Here is a 21321-nt window from a genome sequence, read left to right on the forward strand (position 1 = left end):
GATGCCTTTTTCACTGAAATTTTCATGTTCTTTAACCATTTTGTATGTATTTGTGAAATTTGTTGGGGAATACATTCTGTTATTGTTTCTTTTTGGAAACGGGATTAACCTAACAATAACACAAAACAAACTTCAAATGCTATTAGGAACTTTACTTCTCGTAACTTAAAATTATCCTTCTTTGGCCTTGAATATTTAAATCAGATCACATGACTTTCATTGACTGAATGTCAAGAAAAGAGACAACAGCTGTTATATTCTTAAATTTTAGGTTTAGACGAGTATTTGGCCATTTTCATCTGTAACTTTATTTGGGAATAAGAAATCTCAGCAATAGTTGAAGATAAAATTTGAAATAAAAAATGTTACCTTTTGTGATCGCATTATCGGCTGCTGTATAGTAAGAAGTGATGTCACATATCGTAGTAATTTTTTTTTTTTCATGGAATGCCTAGCCTAGAACCTAATCTCGAGAAATACGCGCAGAAAACAAAAGGGACACGACTCAAGGACCGTAACGAATTTAGGACCTCCGACTTCCGGGCGCGCCCTAGAGGCAGAGTCCTCGAATGTTGGACCCACAACAACGTTACCGTAAACTGACCAATAGAAAATGATAGAGTATCCATAGATGAAAAAACTGAAAACCGAATGGCGATAGCTTATATACAACACAAGTTATCGACCTTTTTATACATGTCACTACGTATATTACATCGGCATTCCGGCGAATAGACCTGCCCAAATGTTAAGGTATCCGATCCATATTAGGACCTAATTTTTTTTAAATTGAAACCCCACCATATACTTGATGCTCTGATATTAATTAAAAGCATTTTAATGTAGAAAAAGATTTACCGAGAGAAATTTTCAAAAATATTATTAACTAAGAAGTAGTTAATTAATAAAGATTGCATTGATGTCTATGGGGACAAGCACATTTTTAAAAATAAAAAAAACCCAAATTTTTAAAATATCAATAAATGCTTCGGTGGCAAGATGCATTTCATCATTAGGAATACAAACACAACTGAAAATAATTTTTACACCGTATATATTTTTAAGAATTAATTTTTATAAATTAAAAGCAAAGGGGGGCAACTCTTCAAGAAAAGGACAAGGTCATTAATTAGGGCACATTTTGCTCTTACATACTGACACTTAAACATGAAAATTATGTCAAAGTATACTAAGTATGAAGCCCAAAGAAATCTGTTATGCATACAAATTCATTGAATCTGAGGCTATTGTGGATCGGATACCTTAAGATCAGTTGCTCTTTTTCACTTGTATAGTGGAAAGATAGCCGACTATTCTATGTATGAATTGACTTATTGTAGGTACAATAGTCAGGCCTCCACCCTATATTTACAAATGTGACATCATAGTATCATTCTCGTTTGGCTTTCCGGATGTTATCAGGTTTGTAAAATTTTTGGCTTTTGATGATTAATGATAATGTAAACAACGTGTCTGCAGATTCCCGTTGGGCTGAGTCACAGGGGCTTGGTTGTTGGATAGTGAATTTCCTAATTATTTGTTCCCGAAGAAAAAAATTGATTAAAATTGGTAATCTTATGCGTATTTCTGTGTATTGCAATAAATCAATTCACTGAAACCCCCCGTTTCAGTCATGTTAAAAAAGTGTATTCAATGTACATTAAAAAAAAAAAGTAAAGGGACGACACTCGCCATCTTGGATTTATAGGGGGTCCTCGTTTCAAGCTATGTTTTAAACAAGTTCTTCCATTTCTCCAACGATTTCTGACAAGATCTAGGTTGGAAAGTGGGCTGAGTGTGATCTTTTGACCAGGCCAAACATGTATGTCTTGATTACACAGCGTTGTGCACAATGTGCTCTCAAGAACATTCAATCCAGAAGCATGACCAATGTAGCAACACTTTTAATGCTTGTATTTTAATGTTTATGTGCACTCGGGGCGCCCTTCCCCCGTAATTGTTGATTTTTTTTTATTAGAAAAACATGACATGTTTCATACATAGAAATGGTAGATGGTTGTAAAATATTTTCTTGTTTACCAATTAAATGTATGTTCTCACTAGAACATGCACATATGATAATATGGTACGCAGGACAGTTAAGGCAACAATTTGCTTTCAAACAGCAGTAAAAGGAGGTCGTTTGATTAAGCTTTATTTTTTCTGCATGATATATTTTTTAAAACTATTTTTAGACTGATTTTGCAAAGATATGGGTCACTTTAACTTGACCATGTCCTAATTTGACTGTCACGTGACTTCTCAGTGTCACGTGGGCATCTTTTAGACAAGAAACGTCAATGCTAATTTGAGACAAAAAAGACAAGGGCAAAACAAACAAAGTTTGGAGTAAGTAATACGCCTACTTATTCAAAATTATATATACATCATAGAAATCAATGCTCATTCAGTTGTAAAATTCGTTTATTATGCAAATTCCTTCGAAAACTGGCTACTTGTTACAAAAATAGCGCGTTCTTGTACATTTCTATTAAAATTACAAATTAAACCTTTATTTCTCAACAAATGAGCGTCAGTTTTCATTAAGTACACGAAAAAAAGGAAGAAAATCATACCAAGTTCAATAATATCTATAGCCGCCTTGCCCTTGTCTTTTTGCATTTAATTTGACAGTCAGCCTGGTCTCTCAAATCAATACACATTTCAAATGCACAAATGATCCCAAAAGGGGAGATAACTCTATAAGCGGTAACTCTTCTGAAATGGGCGCGGTGTCATTGTATCGTCTAATCCGAATTTATTTTGAGATAGATTTCATCAGTACATTATGCAAATGATTATTTAAACACAGTGTTTCTGTTTTATCTTTATAAAAAGGGACAGTATGGTTATTATGAATCACCAGCATTTCCTCTGTTGTAATTATAGACGTAAACAAAAACAGTTGTGCATCATATTTTAGGTTACTGCATGCGCGGAGTTAGTAGTTTCTTAATTTTTGAGGGAAGGAAAGAAAAATATATGAGACCCAATTGTGTAAAATTATTTGAGGGGTAGGCTGGGTTGGGAGAAGCCCCTGTATAATAAGACAGACATATAACATGATTTAAATTTTTCTCATAATATAAAAAATAACCCCTACCTCACTGTACAGTATGGTCAGGGGTACGTTTTGATTATAAGAATATTTCATGTCGGGTGCATGCCTGTGCCTTATGACTCAATGTTTATATACAATACTGTTGTCTTGAAACATTTTCCAGGGGGAGGGGTGGTTCAAGGAATTTATTTGCAGGTGGCCAGAGACCAAGCCATATTACTATGTGAAGTGTGAATTAAATTAGAATTATCCAGGGGAGAGGGGCTATATACACATGAAGAATAATTTTAAGGTTATAGTTACTCATTTTCTTTTTTTTAAGGGGGGGGGGGGGGGAAAGGTGCATATATATTTTTTCAGTCACAAAATTTATTCCATTCCAATTGCATATTTTTCATTACCGAGAATAAAAGAGGGTGTGTAAATCCTGCAAGTAGGCAATCAAAAGCCATTTTTGGTTCACAGGAATATATAGAATTTAAATAATTCTGCTTAATCTTATGCGAGGGGATAAAGACTCTCTCCCCCACCCCTTTACATCCTTAATGCATGCAAACAGCATATATAGCAATTTGATATAGCTGACTTAGGTAAATGTCTCCTCTCCTCCATTTCTAAAAAAAATTATGAATATAAAAACAGTTATACTTGGCTTATTTGTTTTATTCATTTATACTAAGATGATAAATTACTTTCTGAAAGAATAATTATGATAATATGTTCAGTGACAACATTATTTTAAAATTGATATACCCATATATGCATGCACACTCAACAATTTCAATTTCTTTTATGTATTATATGATGTCAATGTGTTTATTGTATGACTCTTTAGTTTGACTCCTCTTCTTTCTCCAAAAGCACAGTCTTCGTGTTCTTTAAGTCCAGGTTTTTTATTTTCATCATTTTCATATTTTATATTCTCAGGATAAGAGTGTGTGTAACTTGTCACCAATAAGATCAGCATTTATGCAAATCCCAAAACATAGCAGGTACCAGCTGAAATGAAAATGATTTTTCAGTGAGTTTAACATGTAATTAAAATGACTGAAAGATTAAAATGGAAGAAATATTTTCTACACTTTGACAAACAATGGAATTTATTTATCTTGATAAACATTTCACTCTGTTAAGATTTGCATTCAGGTTTTGCACATGTTCAAATACAGCTTTAAAACAGTTTTTTGACGATCGACACCTTCACCCCTGTTATGTGTAAGATTACTGTGGCCCCTTTATTTTACTCGTCAAAACCTTAACAGTGCACCTCTCTCTCTCTCTCTCTCTCTCTCTCTCTCTCTCTCTCTCGTTAATGATTTAGGTATACAAGATTTCTATCAAGCTAGTGCAGTTACAATGAAATCATACCATGTAATGTTGATATGTTCAATGTTGATGAGCAATTTTTAATGATGAAGTATTAAAAATTGTAGGTTTAAAATAACATAAGTTTTAAATTTAATCATTTTAAAATTAAACACATATACACACATACATAGGACTACATGTCAACAGCAATTTGAGCATTCTGTTAAAGGTCTAATTTGCATATAACTATTATTTGAAAGTTTCACATGCACATTCTTAACAAACATACCATGTCCATATATAGATATATAGATTCCTCATTTAGAGAAATCAGATGAAGTGATGTCACATGCAATTCAATTATATTTGTATATTATAAGATTTCAGACAGTGTTATGTTCTGAGTGATATAAAAAGCTTGTAATGATAGTTAATGTGCATGAACATTTTATATCAATTGGATGAATATAATGTGTAAAAAAAAAATTAAATAAACTGTCATAGAAGAATTTTCAACACAGAAGAAACATGTTATTGATCAGCTGTTTATGAACGGGTCAACTAATTTTCAGAAAGTCAAATCAGCTGTATATAATTCTTTAGCCTGTACTGTACTGATCTTCAGGAAACCAGATCAGCTGTTTTCACAGTCTCACTTTGTTTACATACAAACAACTGCATGTAGTGAGACTGAGTGTAGTATAAAGCTATAATATTGTCTGTACAAATGTTATGAACTGATTCGATCGTGTCGATTGAACTTACTGAAGAAAATGAGTAACAATTTAACGGACCGACAATAAACTTCTACATGTACATTGTACAGTATAAATGTAAACAATGCAGTCTCTTCTCATGTTTTGAACGAAACAACACAATAAGTTGATCAGAAATTCATCAACTGTATAAAAACACAGTAAAATAGTTACTTCATTATCTGGTCTATTACAAATACACTGTATATCTATTCTACATACCTGATAAATCATCAAAAGATCGTTACCATTGGGAACACCAGCTACACGTGTTTACATCAATTACAGCGTCTGACGAGCGCTTTCAGGACGCAGATTCACACCCATACGACAGATGTTATATAGAAATTCTTCGTAGATTCTCGTTGTTGTAAATTTATATATAGAGATATGTGTAATTCGTTGTTATAAGTTTTCCCATGAAGTATTAAATCAACCGTATATTTTGCCAAAACTACTGTTTTCGGTGTATTTTCCAGATATGGAAACACAGATGCGGGGCATGTATTATGACGTCATATCTCATTATCCCTTCATTAGCATATCAGAGCGACGTGTAGCCTTATCTGCACTGCGTAGACTATTATCAAGTTCAACTCCTTCTCTCTCTCTCTCTCTCTCTCTCTCTCTCTCTCTCTCTCTACAGCAGCGATTCATCTTACGACCTTTAAAAATCGTGCATCACTCTTGTGAGTACACAAAATGTAAAACATTCGTACTATTGGTCCTGCATTGCACTGCGATGATTTGGATCGCGTTCGGTCGCGTCTGAATAGTGTGCATGTCCACTATTTTGAGGAGACTTGATGCAAGCACTAAAACGCATGCAACGAATGCGAGACCTCGTGCAACGTATGCGAGAGCTCGTGCAACGTAAGAGAGAGCTCATGCGAATCTAAAAAAGTCTGATCGCAAAGTGTTGTAAAATGCTCGTGAGCCAATTGTGAATGGGGCTTAATGTAGATATTAACTAATCCAAAAATTTTCTTTGCATGTATACAATGCTTTTACACAGGTGCTTTTGATTTTAATGTAGGTTTTGGAGTAATTAGCACAACTAGTCATGCCAGTGGAGATATTCTTTAATTAAAATTCAATCATCGTGACAACACTAGCTCCTGTTCATGTACATGTATTTACAGGTACTAGTTTTGATTGCTTTCTGAATTCAGAAAAAGGCTGATGATTCTTTTGATTTTGGTAATGGTTTTTTGGTTTTGTTCTGTTTTTATTATTTCACTTTATTTTGTTGATAGTTATTTGATTTTCTTTCAATTTTAACATTAAATATGGTTCTTGTGCTGACCTAAATAGATTTATTTTGTTTTCATTATCAAGAACTATTAATTTAAAAGCTTGATAGAGGTGTCGAGTTGTGCAGTGGACAATGCCCTTGCTTATCACCACTGCGACCCAAGTTAAATCCCCATGATCGACAGTGGTTGTATATGATAGGGTACATTGGTCGCCTGCTTGGACATGTGGGTTTTCTCCAGTCACTCTAACTTCTTCCCACATCATGACCCACTCGCGCTAACATCCATTGTCAACAAAAACTATTAATATAAGTTAAAGAACTTGTTTATCAATCATTGTAAAATAAATAAATTTCAGTTTTAAAAGCTTGATCACATGAGTGTGCATTAAAGTCTGTCACTAATCTGGAGAGTCTCCTTTGCAGAACAAAATTGTTTTATCTTAGATTAATTCAAAAATTTGTTTCTGTAGTAAATATGTATATTTTGCAAATTGTATACAGAATATATTTCTTGAAAAATATACATTTACATAGAATTATTAGATTTGGAAGGTTAGTTAATTTAAGCATCAATCTGAATTGGAATTCATTTTTCACTGAATATTGGTACAGTCTTGTTTTTGTGCCATGGCTGGAAATTTTAATTTAGTCAGTGGTCTTTTGTCATATTTATAAAAAACATCACATACCAAATGTGGTAAACCAATAATTGATGAACATTTATGAAAGAAAATTTCTATATTGTTTTAATTTCTTTCAGTTCCTTCTGATGTGGATTCTGACCCATTTAGTGTATCAAACTACTTGCCAAGTTTTGATTCTGAATCAGATGAAAATAAGAAGGTTTTGGGTAATGTTATTATTTAAAGAATAATTTTGCATCTGCAGTTCATTTTCACTTTGCAAAAAATACCTGAAAAAACAAGAGGCTGAGAGTCCAGTCATTTTAATTCAGACAAATGTAAATCCATTTATATTAACTAGATATACTTTGAAATGTAGTTGTGTATAACAATGTACATGTTGATCTGGTCTCCCTATGCTGTGATAATGCATTAGATTTACATGATATGAGTGGAATGTACTGGATGTAATATATTTGTAACAGTTGTATTTATTTTGTTTAATCATTAGGAATATAATTTGCAATGATTTAAAAAAAGTAAACCTAGAAGCTTGTATTTACAATACAATATATTGGTACTTTTTACAGAGTCCGAATCCACCCCAAATTCATTGAGAGCTAGCCGCAACGCAATGGAAAAACAGGACATCTTGACAGAGAAAACAGTGAGCATTTTGAAGCAGGTAAATGAATTAAATTCAATGTTGCAATGTTATTATGTATAACGATCGACATATTGGTCTGGCCTCAGAATCATGAAGCAATATCAGGCTTATGTCAAAATTTCAGAATCAGTCAGTCAAAAAATATTTAACTTAAAATTTAGATTGAAATTTGTAATAAACAATGTCATATCAGGTCACTTTTAATAGCATTTCAATTGTGTTAGTGTTTTTAATCAAGAAACATTAATATAGTGTACAATTTACTACTCAAGTCAAAGATTGCTTCGTGATCCTGGGGCTTGGTCTCCTTAATGCTGTGATAATGCATTTGATTTCCATGATATGAGTGGAATGCACTGGATGTAATATATTTGTTATACTTATTTTAATAAGTCATTAGGAATAAATTTTGCAAAGGACTAAAGAAGTAAACTTAAAAGCTTGTATTTATGATACAATATATTGGTACTTTTTACAGAGCCCACCCCAGTTTCATTGAGATTTAGCTGCAACACAATGGAAAAACAGGACAGCTTGACCCTCAGGGAAAGCAGTGAGCATTTTGAAGGAGGTAAATAAATTAGAATCAATATTGCAATGTTATTACGTATAACAATTAACATACTTGTTTGTCTGGTCTCCCTAATGCTGTGATAATGCATTTATTTCCATGACATGAGTGGAATGTAATGAATGTAATATATTTGTTATATTTATTTTCATTAATCATTAGGAATAAACTTAGCAATGATATAAAGAAGTAAACTTAGAGACTTGAAATATAATACATGTATATTGGTACTTTTTACAGAGTCCACCCCAAATTCATTTAGATCTAGCCGCAACACAATGGAAAAACGGGAAGTCTTGACCCACAGAGAAAACACTGAGTATTTTGAACGAGGTAAATGAATTAAATTAAATGTTGCAATGTTATTATGTGATCCTGGAGCTTGGTCTCCTTAATGCTGTGATAATGCATTTTATTTCCATGATATGAGTGGAATGTAATGAATGTAATATATTTGATATACTTATTTTAATGATTCATTAGGAATAAAATTTGCAATAATTTAAAAAGTAAATGTTGAAGCTTGTATTTACATTACAATAGATCGGTACTTTTTACAGAGTCCACCCCAGATTCATTTAGAGCTAGATGCAACATAACGAAAAAACAGGACATCTTGACTCTCAGGGAAAAAAGTGAGCATTAAATCATCTTTATTTATTTTTACTTGAATGTGTTAATAACATCTTAGTTGGAATATTGTATATTAAATCCTGATTTCTGTATTAATAATATTTGGTCTCCATAATGATCTTTTTAATATGCAATTAGTCTCCATAATCTAGGATTTATTCATTATTATTTAATATATTATGTATGCAGGTAAAATGAATGATTATTTAATAATCCTTCAATTTTGCTAGGTTTCAGAATATTTGATTTCTTGTTTAAATTACAAAAAATTGATTTATATGAAAAAAGATATGCAAACCATATCGCTTCATACATTGGTTTTATTAGGTCTCCTAAATGCAGTAATAAGGCATTCGCTCCTGTTATACATGTACATAGTATGTGTATAAATGTAGCGCATGTTATTATTTTAGACATACAAAAAAATTAAATTATAAGCAATGAATACAATATTTATTAGTTTTATACGATATAAAATGTTTTGAAACAGTTTACGCTTACATAAAGCGTAAACTGCCCCAAACCATTTTATATTGTATAAAACAAATAAATATTGAATTCATTCCTTAAGTGAAAAAAATTTAAAGTTTATATCATATATCTAATAAGTGAATGTTTAATTTTAATGTTTAATGAGGTAGCACTTATATTTCTCTACTGCATGCTTATTTTGCAGAGTATCTGTATGTGCCAGAATTGTTTGAAGTCCAGACCAATTCCATTGTTCAAGAGGAGGGAAACTTAGCTGCAGAGAAATCTACATGTGATAGTCTTCATTCTAATAAAGGTATTCCTATTTGGATTCTCTAGATGCACGTGTACTTATAAAGTGCATGTGTATTTATAATAGAATATAGAGATTCATTGATTTTATTGAATGAAAACTCTATATTTTCAAAGTCCAAAAAATCTAACCCAGGTACATGTTGATGACTGAACATCATTTGATCGTTATTTTTGTTTCATGTACGTGCATTATGATTTCATACTTTTTTATTGAAGGCTCACAAGCATGTCAAAGTGGCATAATGGATTTTGTTGAAAATTCAAACCTTAGCACCCTATCCGAGGAAGGTAATAAATATATTTAGTTATGGAAAAAACTATCAACAGTAGAAAAAGCAATTGTTTGTAGATTTTCTATGCAATATTCCTCACCAATCAAGGCATGTTATCTACCAGGTAATAGTAACACATATGATGTGATATGATATTAATTGTAAATCTATACTACTATATTAAAATAACAGACTCGAATTTTTGGTCTTTAATACCGATAAATCAGAAGAAGAGTTCTGTCTTTTGTTTTATATATTTTAAAGATCATGGGTACTTGAAGATTACCGATTTGTTTTTATTTTTTCTCAATCAGGCTTTGCTAATTAATAATCAATGAAAGTTCCTCAAAAAATTCCGGAAACCATCTGGATATTTTAGATTTTACAATCTTGTGCATGCGCATTACATTAACGCTAAGACACGGGAGGCCCTTTAGTTAATATTTCCACAATATCACATTTGCATGGAGAAACTCGGAAACGATAATACAAAAACGTGTAAATTTTCATTGGAAATTTGCTACATGTATATTCTGTTCATCAAAGAAAATACGGGAGATTACTCTAACACAGTGCATTTACTATGAAAAATCCCAAGAGATCCGAATATCAATATGGTGTGTAACTTTAAGTAAAAAAGTGTTGAATCCTTCAATAATATGAATTAAATATTTAGATGAAAAGTATTTACAGCCTCAGAATGGTTTGTTATGAAAAATTTGACTGTTATTTTCAATGCAACTTCATTATTTTTCTCCAGAATCGATTTGGAGCGATTCTGCATTTGTCTGCTACATTACGGGTATATGGGAGGCATGTGGTGAATGCCTGTCAGATTATTATATCTAAGCAGAGTGTAGTGAAATTAATAGCATTAATGTAGGCTTAAAGCTTTGTTATGTAAATGTCAACAATACGGTGCGTCGATGTATCTATTTCGTAAATGTTGATATCATATGCAATGTCAACCCGTGCACTCACGGGTCAAAGTCTAGTAAGAATAATAAATTTTGACTTGTGAAAGAACTTAATCATTTTAAGATTGATAAAGCCACAAAAGGGGCAACTGTTTCTTTAAAAGATTTCTTGTTTTAAACTTTATTTATGCAATAACAATTCTTTGATCTTTTGCAGTTTCATACCATTGTTTTCCCTCTCTCAGTTCCTATGATGAAAGCAGTCAACTTGATAGGTTTGTTTCAATCTATTTTGTGAATGTTTTTCTTGTTTGATATTAGGTTAGTCATAGCTGTAACAATGTAGCCCTCTCCGATTTTTTATATCTGATGTTTACTCTCCCCTCCCCCCGACCCCCCCCCCCCCCCCCCCCCCCAAAAAAAAAAAAAAAAAAAAAAAGGAGAGGGCTACATTATTGCAGCTAGGTGTTAGGCCTCTGGCTTTTGAATGACAATGTATAGATGGAGTTATTTCCTTATGACTTGTGACAGAGGCAGATGTGCACAATTCTATTTGACTTTCAAGAAATGTTCAGATAGTAATGAAAATGTAAAGTGTTTAATTACATTTGCTGAGTACCACTTTCAATACTTTAAAAGGGATTATTTACATGTGAGGGAAAATTTATACTACAGCTTAAAACTGGGTAAAATACCCCGCATTTGCATATGCGAATTTAAAAGAAACTAAGCTTTAGTGTGGTAAATCACACATTGACACACTGTATATGCATTTCTTTTTTTTTTTTTGTTCTTCATTAAATAATTTTTGGGAGTTGATTTTAACCAACTCTCCTATGCAGTTACTCTGGCAAACCGAAAGTGAAACAGTGTTTGGACCTAAACACAAATCATCACCGCTGACAAGACTTAGTTCTTGAAAATAATAGAAAAATTCGATGTTATGTATGCTGAAGCATTGTTTTTCCAGGAAACCTATCTATAAACACTTTAAAAATAGTCAGATTTTATTTAATACGAACAATTTATATATTTTTGTAGTCTCATGTGTTCCTACGCCAGAGTTTAATAAAGTCTCGTTCAACCAGACGCTCGGCTCTCTCCGTAAATCAAGCAAGAAAGCCTCTCTGCTTGTCGGTGATTAACGGAGACAGCCGAGCGTCTGGTTGAACGAGAGTTCGATATCAATAGTACCTGGATCTATACGATTCTTAGAATTGTTTCGATTACTAATACATAGTTTGAAATCTATCTTTAAATATTACACAACATGATTCATATGGGGTTTCTCGAAACTCTTGTCGGAAAAGTCTAAAAATTCATATAATATAAAAAAGCGTAATTCAAATACAGACTAGAAACTAATTGCCATGCAAGATAAGTTGATTTTAAAATAAATGATAATCGATAATTAACTCCCGTCAGTACTTCAGTACTTTGATTGTGTTTGACTTTGAATATATTTTTGAAATTTTATCTAAAAGGGTCAGTGTCGGAGTTACGTGTACACAATCCTAAAGGTCCAAGTACAGCACCTGAATCACATGTGACTGAAGAAGATTTGATGTCCAAACCCTGCAAGAATCGAAGTGCAAATGAATCGGATGTTACACCACAAGGTGATCAATCTTTTTTTAATTTGTGTGAATGTGTGTGTGTGTGTGGTGGTGGGGGGGGGGTAATAGAAGTGATATTATTGAAATGATTAAAACTTTTCTCAATTACTTTCTTTCTTTATTTAAGATGACAATGGTTCATTGATTTGCATCGTTTAAAAATTAAAACCCACCCATAATGATTTCTCTTTTCATTAGGTTTTATGCATGCCTGTCCTTAGTATTTGCAAAGTAAGATATTCATGATATTGTTATTACAGAGTGCTCCTTTGAGATCGAAGACGATGATGGAGCTAAAGTTCTTGCAAGCCCAGTTGCAGCCAAGAAGAATAAAAACAGCTCAAATGATATATCTTTGTTGAAGGGTCTGTCTATCTACAATTTGACGAATTAGCAATTTATTGCTATCCGTTTTCATCCGTCGTTGTGCCTCGTGCGTTAACAATTTTACTTTTTTAACTTCTTAAAAACTACGGGGCTGATTGTTACCATTTTTGGTGTGAGGCATCTCTATGGTAAGAGGAATCTAAATTGTGAAATGCATGGCTCTACCATCCCCGGGGCGTCACATGTGGGGCCAAATATGCAAAAAAAGACAAATTATGATGTTCACTAATTCCTCTACCTAAATTGTGAAATTCATGGCCCCTGGGTCAGGGATTCAGGACATGAGGGGGGAGGCAATATGGCAATTTAGTGTTAATGCATATAATGTTAAAATTTAAAATGTTCTTCTCTTTTCTCACACATCTGTATAAAAAACTGACTTATAAATACGTTTACCAGGAAGTCCTCTACTGAAATTTAATTTAATTTTAATTAAATTTTCATGTCCCCTGGAGTATGGGTTTTGACTCTAGGGCAAGGCTAAAATGGATGTATAGGTGTTAATGCATATAATGTTAGTGAATTATCCTTTTTACTCCCACACACCTGAAAGGAAACTGAATTCATGATTTTGTAGACCAGATCGTTTAAGTTTTTTGCCAAAATTGTAGGTTTTACAGTTCTCTTTGAAAGATTTCAGGCAGGGAGATGGCTGTCATTAAAAATTTTTAATTTTTCTACTCCAGAATGAAACCTAATTACTAGTAATTAAATGCATATACGAGACTCCTCGACAAGTTTGTGTATGGGTTATATGCTACTCAGGTGACCGTTAAGGCCTATTGTTTACCCTATTTAATCAATTTACAATCATTGTTTGGGCGTATTTAGCAGAAAATGTTTTGCTCTTAATCCCTTGATAGATAAATTGAATTAAAACGGCCATTGAAAATTAATATAGACTGTCTATTCAGCAATCTGAGCTCTCCGTGCACGCCGCCATTACAGATGCTATTAATAAATCTGTGGAATAGAGCTAAAACGAATAAACTCGGTGGGTTGTTTTTCTTCATTAATTTAAAACCTGGAATAAGAGGCCCCCAGTCTTAAGCCGCCAGTTTGTCATTGTTCCACAAGTGGCCGCTTAAAACAGGTGTGATTGTATAGCTAAAATCAAGTTGTAAGCCTTATATGTGTACTTACTAAAGAGCAGCTTTGTTTATAAGTTATCTATTCTTCATGTTATCTTTCATGATAAAATAATTTTTAGGAACTTTTTCTAAGCCTATAGAGGCATTTAAGATAATTTACAAATTACATGTACTTGTAATAACATACAAGTAACATAATTAAGCCTATTCATAATTAAATGTACCTGTAGATAGGTGCATAACATTACCATGTACGTGTACATGATATTTAGAGTATAAAGTTTCTTTCTAAATAGTCAAATGCAATACTTTTACAGAACCTTGAAATGGTAAAATTTAAAATTGATCTCTTAATGTCAATTTTTTTCCAGTTAAATGGTCTAAAGATGAGACGGAAGCAATCAAATGCTTCCTCCAAGGTACATCTTTGATAGAAAAGACAACAATACTGGTAACCTACCTAGTAAGTATGTTTTAAGGTCACCTTTATTATTAAGTGATAATTTCCTATTTTTTCTGCTTGTCACCAATTGTGTATTGCTATGTAAATATTTCAAAGTTCTTGAAAATGTCAATGTCATTTGCTTTCTACTTTAGAACAAAATATTTATGTGATAACAACACACCTTTTTAAATTGTTTACAAACATAGCATGGTGAAAAACATGTGCAAGTGAATATTAATAGTCTGTCCCAAGTTATTGCTTCCATCACTTTTTGATTATTTTTAATAAAATTAGTATGCATATTTGTGAAAGAAATACAGTATAAATTGACAAAAGGGAAAATATCCAAGATATCTTCATTGACATATTATCATTTTTCACTCGTAAAAGTTCACAGGTATGGAAACAAATTTCTCATGGAGATTTATAATGTGAAATGTTTACATCTTTTCACCATTCGAAACCCACTTGGAATACCTTATACAATTTTTCAACGATGTCATCCAGGCTATTCCATGGCGGATGCAATGCAAAATCCCTATAGGCTTTCTATTTTGGGTTGTGTATTGAAGCCTAAAGCGGTAGAGGGGACATTTCAAAACAGATAATCTTGATTAAGTGGATGAATGTAGTTTGAGCATGAATGTATTTATGATAATCAAAATATTAAGCAAGAAGTAGTGGAAGCAAAAACTTGTGACAGAGTATGGTATGCCTTGTTTACATAGCTATTATCTTTTTTACATGAATATGTGACAATATAATAATTTTGATTGTTCATATCATTTTTAAAATCTTTTCAAGGTAAAAGAAAAATCCAGGAGTTTTTGGAAAAACATAAAATGTATTCATTGGAAGGGCTTGATGAGAGGACCGAAATTATTGAAGATTAGATCTAAAATCTTCAACGAGAGAAAAACAACAAGACTTAGGACATTCAAAAAATTAACTGAAATGAAATAAATGAACAAGCAACAATGAATCTCATCATTTTACATGTAATGTAACTGTAATGTAACAACAAGACGTAGGGCATGTATGATAATATATTTTTAGCTCACCGAGACGAAGTTGGTTGGAGCTTATGCAATACAATCGGCGTCGGCGTCCGGACCTGGTAAAAGTTTTTGTTGCAGGTCCTCTATCTAAGTTATTACTTATCCTATCTTCACCAAACTTGCATGGATGATGCATCTGGACCTTTTTATGAACTTGAAAGACTTGGATGCTAAATCTGGGCCATGAATTTCAGATGCTGGAGGAGGTTAAGGTTTTTGGAACATGTTAAAGTTTTTGGTGCAGGTGCCCTTTAATGGCAATTTGTAAGTTACTACTGATCCAAACTTGTGTGGATGATGCGTCTTATGATACTGATGCACCATACAGGCTTGAATGCTGAATCTGAGCCATAGGTTTTGGATGCTGGAGGAGGATAAGGTTTTTAGAGCTGGTTAAAGTTTTTGGAGCAGGTGCCCTCTGATGATTATATCATAGCTACTACTGGTCCTAACTTCATCAAACTTGCATGGATGATGCATCTTATGATACTGATGCACCATACAGGCTTGAATGCTGAATCTGAGCCATAGGTTTTGGATGCTGGAGGAGGATAAGGTTTTTAGAGCTGGTTAAAGTTTTTGGAGCAGGTGGCCTCTGATGATTATATCTTAGCTACTACTGGTCCTAACTTCATCAAACTTGCATGGATGATGCATCTTATGATACTGATGCACCTGACAGGCTTGAATGCTGAATATTAACCATAGGATTCCGATGCTGGATGAGGTTATGTTTTTTGGAACAGGTCACATAATTGATATATTTAGTACTATTTCAAATTTGCATAGTTGATTTAACGATAATATAAATGAATTGCAAAGGTAGCTTCAGATGCAGAGCCTGATCTCTATTATCAAGGATGCTAAAAAATGTATCTTAATAATTACTGGTCCTAACTTTACCAACTTGCATCGATGATGCCTCTTATGATACTGATGCATCTGGCAGGCTTGAATGCTGAATCTGAGCCATAGGTTTTGAATGCTGGATGAAATTTAGTTATATTTGAACAGGTCACATGTTTTATAGATAAAAGCTTGCATAATAGTTAATTTAACTATAATATAATGAATCATAGAGGTAGCTTCAGATGCAGATCCTGATCTCTATTATCAAGGATGTTTTTAAAAAATCTCCTACCTCACTCTAACCTGATTGATAGATGTGTTTGTTGTGAAATGATATAACATGATATATAGTATTGTATGATTTGATACACTATTGTTTTATATGATACAATATTATATCATATATTATATTATAAAAAGTTATCAAATACAAAGTGATATTGTATCACTATTTTTGTGCATTATGATATGATATTGTATCATTATATTGTTATGTAAAGTATTTTTTATAAAGATGCAATAATGTATGAAATGATATTGTATTATATTCTATTTTATCACATGCTATTGTTTCATATTATATTGCCATACATAATATGGTATAATATGATATGATGTTGTATTGTGGTATATAATATCTTATCACATGATATGATATTGTATAAAATGATATTGGTTTATATGATATATTATTGTATCACATGAACTTGTATTATTTGATATTGTAATGTATCATATGATGCTATTCTGTATCATATATTATGATGTCGTATTATGTGATCAAATGCAATAATGTATAACATGACATGGTGTCATATCATATGTAACAATATCATATTGCATCATTATATAATACAGTATTTTATTTTATTATATGATATGTATATTGTAAGTATCATAGGATGCAATATCATATTTTATATTTTGTATTGATTAAGATTGTATCTTATAATACCATATGAAATGAACATATGATTATCATACAATTTTTTAACATATGATATAGTAACATGATATTGTGTTGAAACAGTATCCATGGATATCAAAGATCATTAACTGAAATTTTCATGTAATATGATAAAAGTGGTCTCATAAAGGTGGTGCTTTATAAAGGTGATGCTTTATAAAGGTGATGCCTCATCTAGGTGCTTTGTAATCTGTGATTACCTTTATTTCTTATAAGGCAAGAGAGTGGCCCCTAAACGTGATATGTATTGCAGAAGACATCCTAATGTCTTTATGTTTGAAAAAAAAAACAATATTTTTTTAGCTGCATAATCCTTTTCGTCCTTAAATATTTTTTTATGTCATGCATTTGTTCAGTCATTTTTGTTCCCAGAGTAACTTTTAAACTTCTTTGTCAATTTCTTACATGTGTACTTATTATAAATGTTATTCATTAACATTTGTTAATGAATGGTTCAATCAATACATGATCTTTGATCACCTTTTTTGATTGTTATATATGAATTATGAAGAATAAGTAAATCAATATTAAGAACTTTATTTTCTTGAAATTTATGAAATTTGAAATATAAAGGTTGAGAATAGATTATGAATATTTTGATTTCATAAATTTACAGATCCTTACATACATGATTTCGTTGCACAGAAAAAAATGAAACTGTATAATTGAACTGTAAGTTCACCAAAATAATGGACATGTTATGTACATTGAATTTTGAATGCCAATGATTGCTGTATTAATAAATTTGAAATGAATAATTGTTTAAACTTTCAAAATTGAACTAATGTTTACACCCTGATCCATAAATTATGAATGAAATTTATTTGAAATTATTTTTGATGATTAGTAAAGTTTGTTCATGAACTTGAAATGTTTTTTTTTCATTTATTTAATATGTGAAATTCTAAAATACATTAGGACACATGTAGAATGGATTGAATTGAGAAGATTATCCTCAGTAGGGACGTAAATTAAAAATGCTTCATGTTTTCCCCATTTTCACAAATTTTGTGACGCGAAAAAAACCCTATAAGACTGAAGGTTTTTTCAAAAGTGTGGGCATGATCAATACAGGTTTGGGTATCTCCACACAGTGAAAAGGGCTTGCAAATCACGAAAGTTATGGTAAGTAAAAAATGGTCTACCTAAACCCTAATTAGGTAATATGTTAAAAAATGTATGATCGGTTTCCCATAGCCGCACAAGACAATAGCAACATAATAGAGGGATAATATAGTATATTTTTGAGGGCTAGTAGTAATGAAAAATCAACAGATGTGAGATTATTGTCATTCCACAGACCTCTAAATGACCATCTATGAATATTAAAAGTCCACACCATCAACTATGTGAGATATTAGCAAAGCTTACATATACATGTGCACAGTGACCTTGCATTATATCGTATTTCTATGTTGCGTGGCTATAAAAAATGATAGAGCACTTGCAAATCATGAAAGTTATTGTAAAAAAGAATGGTCTACTTAAGCCCTAAAAATATAAATATAAAAATATATGCAGGGTCTCCTTAAGCCTTATGAGAGAATAAAAAAATATTAAGGAGACCATTTTTAGCTCACCGAGACGAAGTCAAGGGGAGCTTATGCTATACCCCCGGCGTCGGCATCGGCGTCCGGACCTAGCAAAAGCTTTTGTTACAGGTCCTGTATCTAAGCTATTACTTGCCCTATCGTCACCAAACTTGCATGGATGATGCATCTGGACCTCCTTATGAACTTGAAAGACTTGGATGCTGAATCTTGGTCCTAAATTTCAGATGCTGAAGGAGGTTAAGGTTTTTGGAGCAAGTTAAAGTTTCTGTTGCAGGTGCCTTTTGATAGCAATATCTAACTTACTCCTGGTCCTAACTTCACCAAACTTGCATGGATGGTGTGTCTTATGATACTGATGCAACAGACAGGCTTGAGTGCTGAATCTGAGCTATAAGTTTTGGATGCTGGAGGTGGTTTAAGTTTTAAAGAGCTGGTTAAAGTTTTTGTTGCAGGTGCCCTCTGATGATAATATCTTAGTTACTACTGGTCCTTACTTCACCAAACTTGTATGGTTGATGCGTCTTATGATACTTATGCACCAGATAGGCTTGAATGCTGAATCTGAGATATAGCTTTCGGATGCTGGAGGTGGTAAAGGTTTTAAGAGCTGGTTAAATGTTTTGTTGCAGGTGCCCTCTGATGATAATATCTTACTTATTACTGGTCCTTCACCAAACTTGTATGGTTGATGTGTCTTAAGATACTGATGCACCTGACAGGCTTGAATGCTGAATCTGAGCCATAGGTTTCGGATGCTGGAGGAGGTAAAGGTTTTTGGAACAGGTCACATGATTTTTTAGATGATAAACTGCATAGTTGATTTAACTATATTATAAATGAAACGCAGAGGTTGCTTAAAATGCAGAGCCTGATCTCCATTATCAAGGATGCTAAAGAAATCTCCTACCTCACTTAAACCTGCTTGATAGAAAGATGTGGTTGTTGTTAAATGATATAACATGATTCGTATGATAAAGAATTATATGATATTAAACACTATTGTTTAATATGATACAATATGATATTATATGTTACATTGTAAATAGTTATATGATATGATATTTTTTTCAATTTTTTTGATATTTTATGATAAGATATTGTATCCTGATATTGTTCTGTATAGTATTGTATATTGTGATACAATATCATATAATATTATATTGTATCTATAATATTGTATCATACTATATTGCATAATATGATATTGGTTTCGGTGATATACAATTATATCACGTGAAATTGTATTATATGATATTGTAATATTTTATGTTATCGTATCATATGATATTGTATAATATGATATTAGTTTATATGATATATTATTGTATTTTGTGATACAATATGTATGATATAATATTGTATTATATAATATTTTACTTTATCACGTAATATTGTATCATTTTATGTGATACAATTATCAAATTTTATTGTATCATATGATACAATATCGTTTTATGTATCAAATATTATACAATATCATACAATACAATATCATACTATATTAAACAATACTATCATATGTTTCAATGTTATGATGTATTATGTAATATGATATTGTTTCATATAATTCAATTATATTGAATTATATATAATGATGCTGTATTATGTGATTAAATACAATAAGGTTTGACACAATACAATGTCATTTCATATCAACAATATCATCTTTGTTTATTACAGTATTTTATTGTATTAAATGATATATATTGTTAGTATGATAGGATGCAATATTTAATTTTATATTATTATATTGATTAACATATAAACATATGATTATCATACAAATTTTTTAACAGATGATATATGACTTTGTGTCAAAACAGAATCCATGAATATCCAAGATCATAAAGTATGATTTTCATATAATATGAAGGTGGTCTCATAAAGGTGATGTCTCATAAGGGTGATGCCTTGTCTCGGTGAGCTTTGTAATCTGTGATTACCTATGTTTTCTGTATATTTTTGAGGACAAGATATATTGAAAAATTAAAACACATGTAAAGTTATTTGTATCTTGAAGACCTCTAAATGATTATTTGCAACAAAAAATAAGCACATATAAAAATTGTGTATATTGTCTCCCTAAACTACATTTTTGGGTATGGTCCCCTCAATGCCTAAATCAGATATATTATATATATATATATATATATATATATATATATATATATATATATATATATATATATATATATATATATATATATAGCATTGCATCAGTATCATAAGACGCATCATCCATGCAAGTTATATGAAGTATGGACCAGTATTAACTAAGATATACAGCGTAACCATTAGAGATCACCTGCTCCAAACAATTTCACAAGCTCTTAAAAAATAACCTCCTCGAGAATCCGACACCTATGGCTCAAATTCAGCAATAAGGCCAGTCAGGTGTATCGATGTCATAAGAAGCATCATCCATGCAAGTTTGGTGAAGTAAGGACAAGAAATAACCAAGATATAATCATTAGAGGGCACCTCCTCCAAAAACTTTAACCAGC

General features: G+C 31.9%; 1 protein-coding gene across 4 annotated transcripts; it reads left to right on the forward strand.

Moving 5' to 3' along the window:
* The first annotated feature begins 844 nt into the window (after positions 1 to 844).
* Positions 845 to 19771, forward strand: LOC128173505 (uncharacterized). Of its 4 annotated transcripts, XM_052839205.1 has the most exons (13): positions 845 to 1422; positions 7143 to 7232; positions 7596 to 7690; positions 8151 to 8243; positions 8484 to 8576; positions 8804 to 8878; positions 9553 to 9663; positions 9879 to 9950; positions 11069 to 11126; positions 12336 to 12470; positions 12728 to 12832; positions 14317 to 14408; positions 15195 to 19771. In XM_052839205.1, the coding sequence occupies exons 4-10, from the start codon at positions 8189 to 8191 to the stop codon at positions 12367 to 12369; spliced, it is 498 nt and encodes a 165-aa protein (XP_052695165.1). In that variant the 5' UTR covers positions 845 to 1422; positions 7143 to 7232; positions 7596 to 7690; positions 8151 to 8188; the 3' UTR covers positions 12370 to 12470; positions 12728 to 12832; positions 14317 to 14408; positions 15195 to 19771. The 4 variants fall into 4 exon arrangements, with proteins under 4 accessions (XP_052695165.1, XP_052695164.1, XP_052695166.1 ...); XM_052839204.1 differs by lacking the exon at positions 845 to 1422 and having other exon boundaries at positions 7092 to 7232; XM_052839206.1 differs by lacking the exons at positions 845 to 1422; positions 15195 to 19771 and having other exon boundaries at positions 7092 to 7232; positions 14317 to 14412.
* Positions 19772 to 21321: the final 1550 nt, after the last annotated feature.

This window comes from Crassostrea angulata, chromosome 2, assembly GCF_025612915.1.
Source record: "Crassostrea angulata isolate pt1a10 chromosome 2, ASM2561291v2, whole genome shotgun sequence".
Classification (NCBI taxonomy): domain Eukaryota; kingdom Metazoa; phylum Mollusca; class Bivalvia; order Ostreida; family Ostreidae; genus Magallana; species Magallana angulata.